This window comes from Ictidomys tridecemlineatus, chromosome 16, assembly GCF_052094955.1.
Source record: "Ictidomys tridecemlineatus isolate mIctTri1 chromosome 16, mIctTri1.hap1, whole genome shotgun sequence".
Lineage (NCBI taxonomy): Eukaryota > Metazoa > Chordata > Mammalia > Rodentia > Sciuridae > Ictidomys > Ictidomys tridecemlineatus.
Genome location: NC_135492.1, coordinates 12,885,025 through 12,898,475, shown reverse-complemented (window position 1 = coordinate 12,898,475; position 13,451 = coordinate 12,885,025). Strand labels below are relative to the sequence as shown.

The 13,451-nt window shown below is 36.7% G+C and overlaps 1 protein-coding gene across 1 annotated transcript in view; it reads left to right on the top strand.

The window, feature by feature from the left end:
- Positions 1-4,794, top strand: part of LOC144371203 (uncharacterized) — a 43,944-nt gene extending 39,150 nt beyond the window's left edge. Inside the window, exon 4 of the mRNA XM_078033634.1 lies at positions 2,659-4,794. Within this exon, the coding sequence (XP_077889760.1) occupies positions 2,659-4,027 (1,369 nt within the window). The 3' untranslated portion in view covers positions 4,028-4,794. The remainder of the gene's footprint in view (positions 1-2,658) is intronic.
- Positions 4,795-13,451: the final 8,657 nt, after the last annotated feature.

Sequence of the window (13,451 nt, the reverse complement as noted above, 5' to 3'; positions counted from 1 at the left end):
ACATGTATCAAATTACATTTACACAATGTTTACAGGGCATTATGAAGCTGTATCTTTAGAAAAATAATTACTCAACCAGTTTGCTCAGCTTTTAAATAGGATTAGAATAGGAATAGGCATTTTAATGAAAAAATCTCAAAAAGTTATAAAATGCTTATAATCAGTTATGTTTTTAAAACTTTATTAATCTCTACATAAGTGCAGGTTAGAGAAAAGTTTACAGATCATTAATTTAAAGTTGCAGCATTCTAATCTGTATTTTTAATAAGGTAATAAGAAGGAGATTTTCTACACAGTATAGGCAAATTGTTTTATATTTTAAACACATGCATAGTATTTCTACGTAAAGAAAAGAAAAACATACAGATTAAGGAAATGCTGCAACAAACCTTACTAAGACATTTGTGTTGAAAAGAACAATTTAGTAATTAAATAGTTTTACACTGAAAGTTTGGTAGATATTGCTTTTTAAATGCAATAATAATTAAGCAAGAAAAAGAAAAGCAGTTAAATCTTTCTAAAACACATGAAATAAGCATACAGCTCATCTGTCATGTATGAAAATCGAAACACAGGAAAGTCTCAGGAACTTTTAGCACAGTTTCCCGGAAAACCAATAGCCCAAATGGCTTGCAGGAATGCATCACACCCCAAAAGCAGACATGAGGGTCTTGTGAGAATTGGGAAAGGCTTCTGATACTTTTCTGGGATCATGTTAAGAGTTAGAAAACATGTCTGGGATAGAAGTAGTAGGGATGGTGTGGGGCAAATGAAGAACAATGAAGGGCTTAAGCTAATAATTGTATAACCCTTTGAGAAAAGTAAAGCAGCCACAGTGGTGATTTAACACCACCTTTGAATGAGGAATGGCTTACCATGAAACTTCTCATTTGTAAGAAAAAAAAATCTATAATGTCTTTGTCATTTTATGATTCTGTCTACCATTGCAGAAGCCCACTTTTGTAGAACCTTCTCCCTGAAACTTGATAGTTTGAGTCAAAGGTGCTTGTAAATATTTATATATAATTTCAATTCAACTTGAAGCAGTCTTTGTGAAGTTACCAATGTATTTATGGCTCTTAAGTTAGCATAATTACTCCATGTCTTGGGTCATTGAGCATCCCACCTGAGTAATTTCTTTTCTGGAAGGTGATGAGCCATCTGAAAAAATAAATAAATATCTGAAATAATTAGTAAAGGAATATAAGACCAGGTAAGAACTTATGTTAAAAGAGGTAAAACATCTTATAGATTCTGTAGAACACATAAGTTCTGAAAAACAATGACTAGATATTTTTTCCAGTTCTTTATTTAAGGGATTGTGCATCAAAGAAGAAATAAGATTTCAACAGGAAGAATATTTCTTGATACAGGTTGATTCGCATTCTGTCCTGTCTCACCCATCTCTGTGATGCTATGTGGCTATGTGGCTCCAATGGATGATACTATTTCCAGTGCCATGCTGAATTTAGACAAAACTAGGTAGTATATAACATGTACTGGATAGTCTCAAACTAGCTGGATTTCAACTGCGAGTTTCCAGATACAAGACTTTTTTCCCTAAAGGCTTCCATGCTTTATTTTTAAATTTCATGCACAGTTTATAGATATCTTTCAGCAGCTCCATCTGACATGCACTGCTTCATCTTTCATATCAAAAGGGATTTTGGCCAGACTCCAAGTGAATATCCCAAAAGCTCTATGCATTTTGTGGTTTTGGGTGGAATGGGAAAAACTTTCCGAGTGTGAGAAACAGAGACTTCCTGGTCCTATGCATGTCTCTACTGAACTAAATTCTGTTTCTATTAGATTTTTCTGAGGCCCTAGGACTACTTACCTGTGCATCTCAAGGAATATGTTTTCAACAACTCAAAAGTATTCTCTAACATATTTCAGTGAGCTAGTTACATAGAAAGAATTTTTAAAACACCCTCAGTGATAGATATTTTTACTGGAAAGTTGAGCAGCCCAGCTCAGATGATGTTTATGTTTAATGAAAAATGCTTTAGCTCATCAGGGCAATGATTATGTCCCAGTGTCTGTAGGATTCCCCACAAATTAAAACTAGACAATAGTGTTTTGGAGGCAAGGTTGAACTGTAGGGATGTGGGGCATTGGCTAAGCTGGAGAGAGACAACAACACATATGGCAGTAACATTTGAGGATCTTTGTGTACTTTTAAATATATTTGAACAGCATCTGCAATTAAACCCTTCCTCTAAAAAATGAAAAGTTTGCTATGGAGTATATTTCATGCTTTAGTTAGTCACTGGAATAATTTAAAATTAACCATTGAGTAAATATCCACAAATATTTCTTTAGACAAGATTGAAGAAGAAGAAGGAGAAGGAGAAGGTGAAGAAATTTCTGAGTTTTAGTAGTCTGTCTGATTGTTACTTTACAAAAATGATGAAATGAACAGTTTCTCCTTGTGGTAATGCATGGAATTATAATGAATGTGGGAGTATTTGTACTTATCTAATATTGCTTAATTTAAAAGTAGACGTAGATACTCAGAGAGATCTATATTTATAATAAGTCTTTTAAGACCTGTAGACAGTCTTTACCCTAGGTAATTAACAGTATAATTGATTTGGTGAAAAACAATGTAAATTCTGTGAAAGACATTAAAATTTTCTCCTTTTTTTTAAATCCTAGAAATCACCGATGTGATCATTTAAAAGAGCTTTACAATGAGAAAAGTGAAAAAGATCTTAATCCATACTCAAAATTTATTTATCCAAGCTTATATAATCAAGAGACAAATTACAACTATAAGGTATGTGAAATCATTTTTAATAAAACTACAAGAATTCCTGATCTCCAGAGAATTAATATTGGTGGGAAGCTCTACAAATTAAAAAAATATGTAAAAGCATTTAAAAATTCCTCAATTGTTAATCAGAGAAGTGATGAATCCTCCATAAGAAAGGAATGTGAAAAATATTTTACTCAAAAACTATTTGTCACTAAAAACAATAGGCTTCACAATGGAGATAAACCTTACAAATTAAAGAAATGTGAAAATGTCTTTAAATGTTGCTCAAACCTCATTAAACACTACAGTAATCATACTGGAGAGAAAATCTGGAAATGTAAAGAAAGTGTCAAAGCTTTTAATAAAAAATCACACCTTCTTGAGCACCAGAAAATTTATACTGAAGAAAAGCCATACAAACTTAAAGAATGTAAAAAAGCTTTTAATCAAAAATCTTGCCTTATTCGACACCAGAAAATTCATACTGGAGAAAAGCCATACATATGTAAAGAATGTGAAAAAGCTTTTAATCGAAAATCACACCTGATTGAACATCAGAGACTTCATACTGGAGAAAAGCCATACAAATGTAAAGAATGTGACAAAGCCTTTAATAAAAAATCAAACCTTACTCAACACCAGAGAATTCATACAGGAGAAAAGTCATACAAATGTAAAGAATGTGGCAAAGCTTTTAATAAAAAATCATGCCTTACTGAACACCAGAGAATTCATACAGGAGAAAAGCCATACAAATGTAAAGAATGTGGCAAAGCTTTTAATAAAAAATCATGCCTTACTCAACACGAGAGAATACATACTGGAAAAAAGCCATACAAATGTAAAGAATGTGGCAAAGCTTTTAATAAAAAATCACACCTTACTCGACACCAGAGACTTCATACTGGAGAAATGCCATACAAATGTAAAGAATGTGGCAAAGCATTTAATCAAAAATCATGCCTTACTCAACACCACAGAATTCATACAGGAGAAAAGCCATACAAATGTAAAGAATGTGGCAAAGCTTTTAATAAAAAATCAAACCTTAATCAACACAAGAGAATTCACACAGGAGAAAAGCCATACAAATGTAAAGAATGTGGCAAAGCTTTTAATAAAAAATCACACCTTACTCGACACCAGAGACTTCATACTGGAGAAATGCCATACAAACGTAAAGAATGTGGCAAAGCATTGAATCAAAAATCATGCCTTACTCAACACCAGAAAATTGATACTGGAGAGAAACCACACAAATATTTGTAATGTAGCAAAGCTTCTAATTGAAGGTCACTCCTTAGTCAACACCAGAGACTTCATATGGGAGAAAAGCCATATAAATTTGGAGAATATGGGAAAGCTTTTAATCAAATATGATAACTTATTTGACACCAGAAAATTAATACTAGAAAAAAGCCATACAAATTTAAAGGCTATGGCAAAGCTCTTTATCAAAGATCACACATTTCTGAACACCAGAGAATTCATACTAGGGAGAAACTATACAAATGCAAAGAATGTGGCAAAGCTATTCTATTAGAAAAAGTATTGTTGTTCACCAAATACTCATATTGGATAAGAGCCATGTAAATTTTAAGAATGTGGCAAATTTTAAGTATCCTTCAAGGGTTAAAAAGAAACAGATCATTCATATGTGTGACAATTCTCACAAACCCATAGACTGTAAGAATCATTTCTTGTAAGATCACACCTCATTGGTAACCAGAAACTTCATACTGGAAAGAAAAATTACAATTACCCAGAGATAGCTCCCCAACACTGAATCCATAAAATCCCAACCCTTTCCCAACTGGCCATTACTCAGGAGCCCACGGGAGTGGGCAGGAAGCATGATTGGATCCTTGGCCCTCTTTTCTTCTGTGGACCTCTCCATGTTCAATTGTCCTTTCATCAATTTCTCTGTATTGATTGAATTCAAATCATCTTTTTTTTTTTTTTTCAAAAGCTGTCTCTGGACTTAAAAGCCTATTTGTACCAAACAAACACATTAATAAAATTACCTTATGCCTTAAGTCTATGATCACATCAATATTTTTCCCATAATCTCAGCTGGGCAGAATGGTCCTGTGTCAATGTCTTATTTATTTATTTATTTTACTTTGGGTGTATAGCAAATTCAGGTGCACTCATCCACTAAGCCATATCCCAGCCCTATTTTGTATTTATTTAGAGACACAATTTCACTGAGTTGCTTAGGGTATCATTTTTACTACCAAGACTGGATTTGAACTTGTGGTTCTCCTGTCTCAGCCTCCTGCACTACTTGGATGCAAGACATGCATTCCTGAACCCAGAAATCAATGTCTTTTGCTTTGTAGTTAATTAAAAAATTTTACTCATGATTTCATGTCCATAAAAAGCATTTAAAAGATGGTTTTGTAACACTTCAGGCATCAGATTCTGGCTTTTCAAATGTCCTCCATGATACATCCTAGCTTTCTACATCAAATGCAGAGTTCAAAAATTTGAAACTAGGTGGCTGAGAAACAAAGATATTGAATAGCAAAATGCAACACATTTTGTTGTTAAATCCACACATGTAGTGGGCATGAATGCTCACACTAAATACACATCAAGAGACCTGTCCATGACCCCTCAGGGTCTGAGCCTCCATTCATGACTTTGAGCCCCTGAGCCTCCAGAGGCTCTTCACAAATGAGAAAGAAGCATACTACATTTTCCCACCCCTAAACATACTATAGCATTTACTAGACAGACCAGAGGAAGCACTGTGTGTCTTTGTACCAAAGTGTGGCTCTACTTGCATATATATGACATCTGTTTTAGAGAACACTGGGTCAGTACCTGATGAAACATAGTTGCCCTTTTTTCTCTTAATAGAAAACCACAGCCCTTCACATTTTTTAAAACAATTTTGTTACAGTTGAAAACAAATAAGAATGGTTAAAAAATGGTGTCAATGAAAAGCATTTGAACTGATGAGTCCATCCTTCCAGTAACACAACGATACAGTTGTGTCACCCAGAAAAAGGCAGGTCTGTCTTAAACCACACTGTGAAAGCTCAGAAAGTTACATCTTTCCCTGGACCCATCCTCAGCTCTTTTGTACCAAGTGAATGATGTTTTTAACATTTAATGTATGAAGAAATCTCTTCCACTGCAGTACTTCAGGTTCTTTCAGGATTCTGGAAGACTTAAACTTAAGCTGGGCACAGTGGTACACACTTTTCACCCAAGCAGCAGGTGAGTTCAAGAAAGGAGAATCACAGTTTCAAAACCAGCCTCAGCAATTTCACATGAATCTAAGCAACTTAGAATGATCCTAACTCTAAATAAAAAGATTTGGGGATGTGACTTAGTGATAGAGAGCACTTTGGTTTTATCCCTAGTTTAAAAAAAAAAAAACACAAAGAGGCTCAGTTTTAGTAGTCTTTAGACTCAGTTTTTGTTGTACATAAGTTTGAACAATTGCATTATTTAAAAACTTTTTTTTAAAAATATACTAGCTATAGTTACTTAGTGATCACCATAGTGCTATAAAGCACAGATACCTCCACTTACTATTACTGTCACAGAAATATCTCCATAATAATCCCACAATATTAAGATGGTGCCTCTGTTGATGGAGGGATTCATTTGGTAGCCTCTGTTCAATTACTCTCTCACAACAGGTGTGCATTTAACCCCTGAAAGTTTCATTAATTCAGACTCAAATATCATGCCTTACTCAACACCAGAGAATTCATACTGGAGGCAAACCATACAAATGTAAAGAAGGTGGCAAAGCTTTTAAGAAAAGATTATGCCTTATTCAACACCAGAGAACTCATACTGGCAGTGGTTACACCCAGTGGACATTGGGCATTCTAGAGGCATTTTTATTTTCAAGTAGGGAATAGGATTACTAAACATCATCATGATTGGCAAGCCTCTTACCAAAAACAAGTTTTTGGTATCTAAGTTTTACCATGTCGAGGCTCAGGGTAGATCATACATGTTGAAAAAAAAAAACTAGTATTTTTCTAATTTATTTTTTTCTCCCAGTGTTTTAAGCACAATGATTGTCTCCCAGTAGTGAGAAAGAGAGGAAAGAAACAAGAGAAAGAGCAGAAGGACAGACATAGCATATTATCAGAAGAAACCTAAAGCCTGCAGACAGGAGAATTAATAATTTGGGCCCGATTATGATGCTACTAACTCGCTGTCAAAGGGTTTTACCATTCTTCGCAAACCTTAACAGTCTTGGATCAGTTGTCAGTATTAAGCCAGATGCCCCTACTTGAACAACAGGCAAGATTTTTTTCTTAGCAGAAACCCCATTGAGTAAGCAGTCATTCCACAAGGTCTTTTCCAAGAATTAATAGTAAGTCATTGAGGACTTCACCTGCATTCTTATGCATGCGCATGCTCACACACACACACCAACACACACACACACACACACACACACACACAAATTATTTTTCAGGCCAACAGATTCTGCAACTTCATGCTGGAGCTGGTTACCTGAGACATTATCTTACCATCTACAAGAAAAACCTTTGAATTCTGATCCTACACATTTCAGAATTTTCTGTGCTGTGTTTCACTTTCCCCTTCCAAGATGCCGTCCGAGAGAAAAAAAAGCTATAGTGAGATTTAAAGCCTTACCACTGCCATCTTCTCTGTATCTGAGTAATCTGTGCTTGTCCTGTACATCTTGAGTTTGCCCCAGGCAGGTATCACCTGGTGACAAATTGAGGATCAAAGGACAGTAAAGAGACTGTTGACAGGCATCAAAATTCTCTGCTCTGCTGACCAAGATTTATGGCTCACTGGAAGACACTCTATTAAAACAAAGAGTCCTGCTGCTCTTCAGTCACTCACAAGGCTGCATAGGGTCCATTTTTAAATTTTACCATGAGCCAGGATCTCACTAAATTCTTCAGGCTGACCTTGAACTTACAATCCAACAGCATCGGTCCCCTGAATCACTTGATTTATAGGCATGGACAACCTCACCCAGGCATGGACCATTTCACCCAGTCATGACCTTCTTTAAAGAGCTAATTTTTAGAGATAGTCAGCCATTTTCCCAAGTGGTTCATGTGAAAATTAACTAATATAATTTTCATACTACCAATATCCTTCCTATTATGCTCCCAGCATCCAAAGTCAGTTTTTGTCTGATCTAATCATGGCATGTCCAGTTACCAGAGTAACAGAGATGGCTCATGCCCCCTAAAGCTCACTGAAAGTATAATGACAAAATAACCCTAAATCCACTTATGCTGTATCATCTTTTTGTCCTGCATGAATAGAAGAAAGTCTCTTTTACTTGTTCTCCATCACCTCCCACAGCCTCATCTCCTGACCAACCCTGGAGCTTCCCAAATGGCTCTTCTCTACTGCTTATAGAAAACTGTAGCTCTCTGTGACAGTGCATGTGTTCATGTGCATCTCCTACATATGATTAAAACAAACCCTAAGCATTATTATGACAATGGAAAATCTATAAAACTCCTCAAAAGGTCCAGAGCAACTGCATCTGTAACCTGTACCACTTGGACTTTTTCATGGGGAGGCACTGAAGCCCCTCCTTTCTTTTAGGCCTTTCCCTTCTTAGTGCTGGGAAACACAAAAGGCTTCCAGAGGTGGGAGGAAAGGAAGGGCTCTGCACCTGGAATGTAGGAATTGTGCAGGTACTGTCCCTGTTGCATACAGTCTCTTCCAGCATTGTTGTAAACGTGGGTTGCAGAAGAGGTACATTAGTAGATAAAGTTTCACAATAGTCTGCAGTAGAGCTAGGCTTGGATTCAAATTGAGATATCTTCTAACCTTCTCAGTTACCTTCCTTATAAACACTTTAAAGCTTCAAAAAAAAAAAAAAAAGCAGGCCATATGTTCTGGGTGTTCATAAAACCAGAGTATACTTTTCAGAAGAAGAAAATATTGTCTCTACTTTTCTTTTCGAGATTGGTATTATTAGGGCTTATTACCATATCTCTGCCACTACCAGGACTTCAGGCTGTGGGCAAATAGTCAGCCTGTCATGTATGAGGAGAAGGATCTGCACCATTTTAAATAAATTTCCTGCTACAGTACTATAGTAGTACTATAGTCAAAGACCCTGGCTTCCTATCACTTTCTGGAATCTGCAGTAAAACCTGCCTCAGCATAGGGTCACTTCAGGGACTCTGATGGGAGCAACCAAGAGAAGCCCCCACTCACCTGCAGAGCACCTCCACTGGCAAAACAAAAATCACGCTCGCCATCTAGTGGTCTTATCGGGTAACTGTGGGGATCTGCACATCATTATCCAGAATCTTTATTAAGAAAACCATGGTCCATCCAATCAAGGTTACAATGCAGTAGCATGGCCTTTAGATATTTTAATTTTTTAAATATTTTGTTGTTAGTTTGAGGTGGATGTAATTTTTTAAATTTTATTTTTATGTGGTGCTGAGGATCAAACCCAGTGCCTCATGCATGCTATGAGAACACTCTTCCACTGAGTCACAAATCCAGCCCCCTTTAGAGTTTTTAAACAAGAGATTAGGTATCACTTTAATCTATGGAACAGAAGTAAAGGTTAAAATGTTTACAGGGATTGACTTTTAGCTGTGGATGTTGTGGTTGAAGATCTTAATGAGGTCATTGCAGCATGATTCCCTGAACACCTCAGCAGTAGATATCCATGCATCCAGCCCCTTGGTTCTCAGGGTCTGTCCACCAGGGCTGAAACTAGACAATTTTGGATGCAGGTCATTAAGGTGTACATTAGTGAGGTCATAATAACTTTTTTTTTTGTAAAGTGGTGAAAAAAAATTGTTCTTGGAGGAGAGACCAAATCAGGAAACAGATTGTAAGCCCCAACCATGGAACTGAATGAATCATAAAAATTAAGATTTGTGAGCCACTCTGAGCCTCATATAATAAAGCTGATCTGCAACCTGAAAATCCACATTTTTATCCAGTTCTCTGGTAAAATGATGTTTTTCTGGGGCGCAGTCTTTGGGACATAGGATCAACAACAGTATGATTTAGGCTAAACTACTTCTTGCTAAATGATAGGAGACAGATGTGAGTGGTGAGAGCATGAGGTTCAGGGAATAATTATATAAAGTGGGGGTCACTGGGCTGACTCCCACATGCTTTCCTCTTTATGAAGAAATTAACCTGTAACCCTGGCTGCTTTAAGTGGACAGGGTATATCACATTTCTCAGTTAACTGTCTGTTATCTGCAGGAGAAAATCAGGTATAAAATAAATGTCCATAAGAGGAAGCCATTATACCCTTAAGAAAGGAACTTTTGTGACTCCACATAGCAGATTCTGAAACCCAAAGAGATAAAAATATTTTTTCTAGCTCTAAAATCTGCAAGAATTTATGGTTAAGAATCCAATCAGAATCAGTTGCATTGGCCAAGGTGACCTAAAGTTATCATAGCAGTGGGGACTTGACAGTTTGATGTCATCCAGCTGTCAATTCAAAGTCAAGTAGTAGGCCTATGTGAGACTCTTTGGAAACTTCTTTGGGTTACCAACAAAAGTGTATTGCATGAAAGGCACACTGTCTCTCTCCCCTCTCAGAGGACCCATTATCTACTATGAGAGTGTCCCCTTTCCTTGTTTATCTATTCAATAAACTCATGCCAGTTATTTTGAGTGAAATGTCTTAAATCTTTCTGACTTAGTTAAAAGATTTAGACTTTGAAAGGGGGCCTTCTTACTCTTTCAGTTTATTTGAAGTCACCAACCTTGTATCATTAAACATTTACAAAGTTATCATGATATACATTAAGCTTGCTTCAGCTACATTTTCAAGATTTACAAAGTTGTAGTCTCTAGCTCTTTCAGGCAAATCCAAAAGATAGAACTAAGATCAGCTAAGATAAAGCTAAATGGTGTGACTGTCTTTTTCCTCACACTCTAGTGGTTAGGACCACCAGGAGATAAGGTTGAGCCCAGTTCCTGTGCAACAAAAAACTTTGGTTCCCACTTCACATTCAAATAACCAAGGAGGTTAGGATGGTCATCATCCACAGTATGTGAGTCCAGGTATGAAATGTTTTCACAAGATACATGCACATTTTCATCACTTTCAAATAAAGATTTGCATGTGAGGTGTTTTATACTAGAAACTCACCAAAACAAATGGTAAGCTTGTGCACAGAACAACCAGAATAATTTCATCAGAGGATCAGTTCCAACCTGTATCTCCAGCATAAGGGGCTCTGGTAAATTCTTGGTTTAATAAACCACACTTAGTTTAGAAATAAGCAATAATCTGATACCCACCCACAAATTCTGTTCGGGCTATTCAAACCACTAGTACATGTAGCCAATCAGAAGTTATCCCTGCTCAAGGTACACTCAAGAAACTGGAATCTATAACCTGGTTCTACCTGTTCTACTCACTCAAGAAATGTATCTCAGTTGATATGGTTTTTAATATTCATTGCAGAACTAGTTAAAAAAATAAATTTGCCTGAAACTAGAAACAAATTATTGTTTATAAGTGTATGCCCATATATATATATATATATATATATATATATATATATATATATATATATGTCAATAAAATAAACAAAAAAACCCAACACTTTCAGAGTCAGTTTATTCACTGAGAAACATCTCCAGCTCTATTTTGTATTTTATTTAGAGACAGAGTTGCTTAATACCATGTTATTGCTGAGGCTGGCCTTTAACTCAGGATGCTCCTTCCTCAACCTCCGGAGCCACTCAGATTACAAGCATGTGCTACTGCACCTGGCCCAAAATTTGTTTTATTTTAAACATAAAATATCTGTGGGTAGTTCTGTCTGAGACACAAGTGACTTCAGGAATCAGTGTCTTTTCATCTCTCACTTCCCATTTTATTTTCTGGCATCCCCTGTAGCCATAGTTGGCGATAAGCTCTCCATGCTCACTTTCTAGTTATTTGTGGCCCTCTGAAAGAGTATGTCCAGACCAGCTCAAACCAACTTTGCAGGTTAAGAGCCTCTTGTTCAAAAGGGTTCATGCTATGACTTCCTGTTCTGGGTAACCTTTCTGACTCACCCCACATAGAGTGGAAAGCAGAAGGGGATTCCCAGGAAAGAACACAAACAACTTCTGGAAGAAGAAAAAACAGACATTGGAGACAAATAACACATAAGACTCCCTTCTGGTCTCCAGGGAAGCCATTCTCTATACTGTGGATCTGAGCATCTATGTTAGTTCATGACACTGTCCAAGCACTCATGCCTCAGGACATCTCCACTTTATAGATGAGGAGACTAGAGCTCACAGAGAGTTTAAACTTCCTGTGGAAGGCCACTGGCCTTGAAAGTGATAGACCTGAATATGAAGCAAATCCAGACTGTTTTCAATCAGTCTTGACCTCCCAGCTCAAGGCTAGTCTCCATCAAGTAGAAGAAGATTATCATTGACATACAGGATGAAGAGGGGAGGCAGGAAATATAAAGATCCCCTGATAGAACTTCACATAGACCCTGTACTGGTAAGTTACTTCCTGAGTTTGGGAGGTTTCCTGCCTACTAATGACTTCTAGTGTTTGATAAACATATATATTTCCATATCACCTTTCCAATTTTGGCATTCATATTGATTTTTTGTTCACTTATTTTTCTTAATTCAACTTGCCTGGTATACTTACAGAAATGTCCTCAAAATCTTAATTGTTTGTGGCAGTTTAAAATCAAAATGAGTAATGCTTGCCTCAAATAAATATTAGATTTAAAATTCTATAAAAGTATTAAATGAAAGGCTAGTCATCTGTTTGCCATTTAATATCATCCCACAACTGAGGTAGGGTCTTCAGAATCAATTTGAATAATTAGAGCTACCAGGTCACACCAGAACAGAAATGACCACTATGCTCCTCCTCCACATGCAGTTTGTCATTCCTGTAATTTCCTCTGTACTCTAAGAGCAAGGCTAAAAAAATACCAGGTCCTCTAAACCAGGATGTCAGCTTATCCTACCCCAAATATGGCCAAGTCTCCACACCTTTCCTTAGGCACTAGATCCTGGCCACTGCACCCCCTAGTTTCTGAACACATACATTTATAGGTGTATAGATTTATTCATGGGACTTGATTTCTTCCAGCAATCTTTTCCTGAACATTGTATACTGTTATAACTCCCATTTTATCTTTAGTGTGATTATTTCTTTATGTGCCCTGGGAAGAAGTCACCAGGTTTGCAAGGTGTATCCAGGAAGCCAGGCAGTGCTAGGCCATGCACATCTTTTCCCACTTTTCTTCTGCCTACGTGCTGCAGAAATGTCTGTCTTAGACCAATTTTCAGGGGAAGACACAGAGGCCACCAACCCCAGAATAAAGAAGGGCCTTTGAGAGTAAGAACAAATACCAATCATTGTGAAGAGAAAAAAGTCAGTTTTCAGGGACTTGCTCTAACTATCTTGCACAAACAACTGGGACAGAGCTGTACTTGATCAATATCCCCTGATTCCTTGCCCAAGGTTTTCTTTTATTCAACTGAGATTATTTCTATAACAAATGACATTGATCTCCTTTCTCTAAGGACAGAGTGTGCAAACTTCTCATTCTAAAATTATCTATTCTCTATGGAACAGCCATGTAGTCATAATGACTTTCTCTCACCTAGGAGATGAACCAAGTGACTTCCTAGAAGCTCATGATCCTATAGAAATAGAAATTTAAAAAAAAAACTTGGAAAAACAAAAGGATCTAGAGAG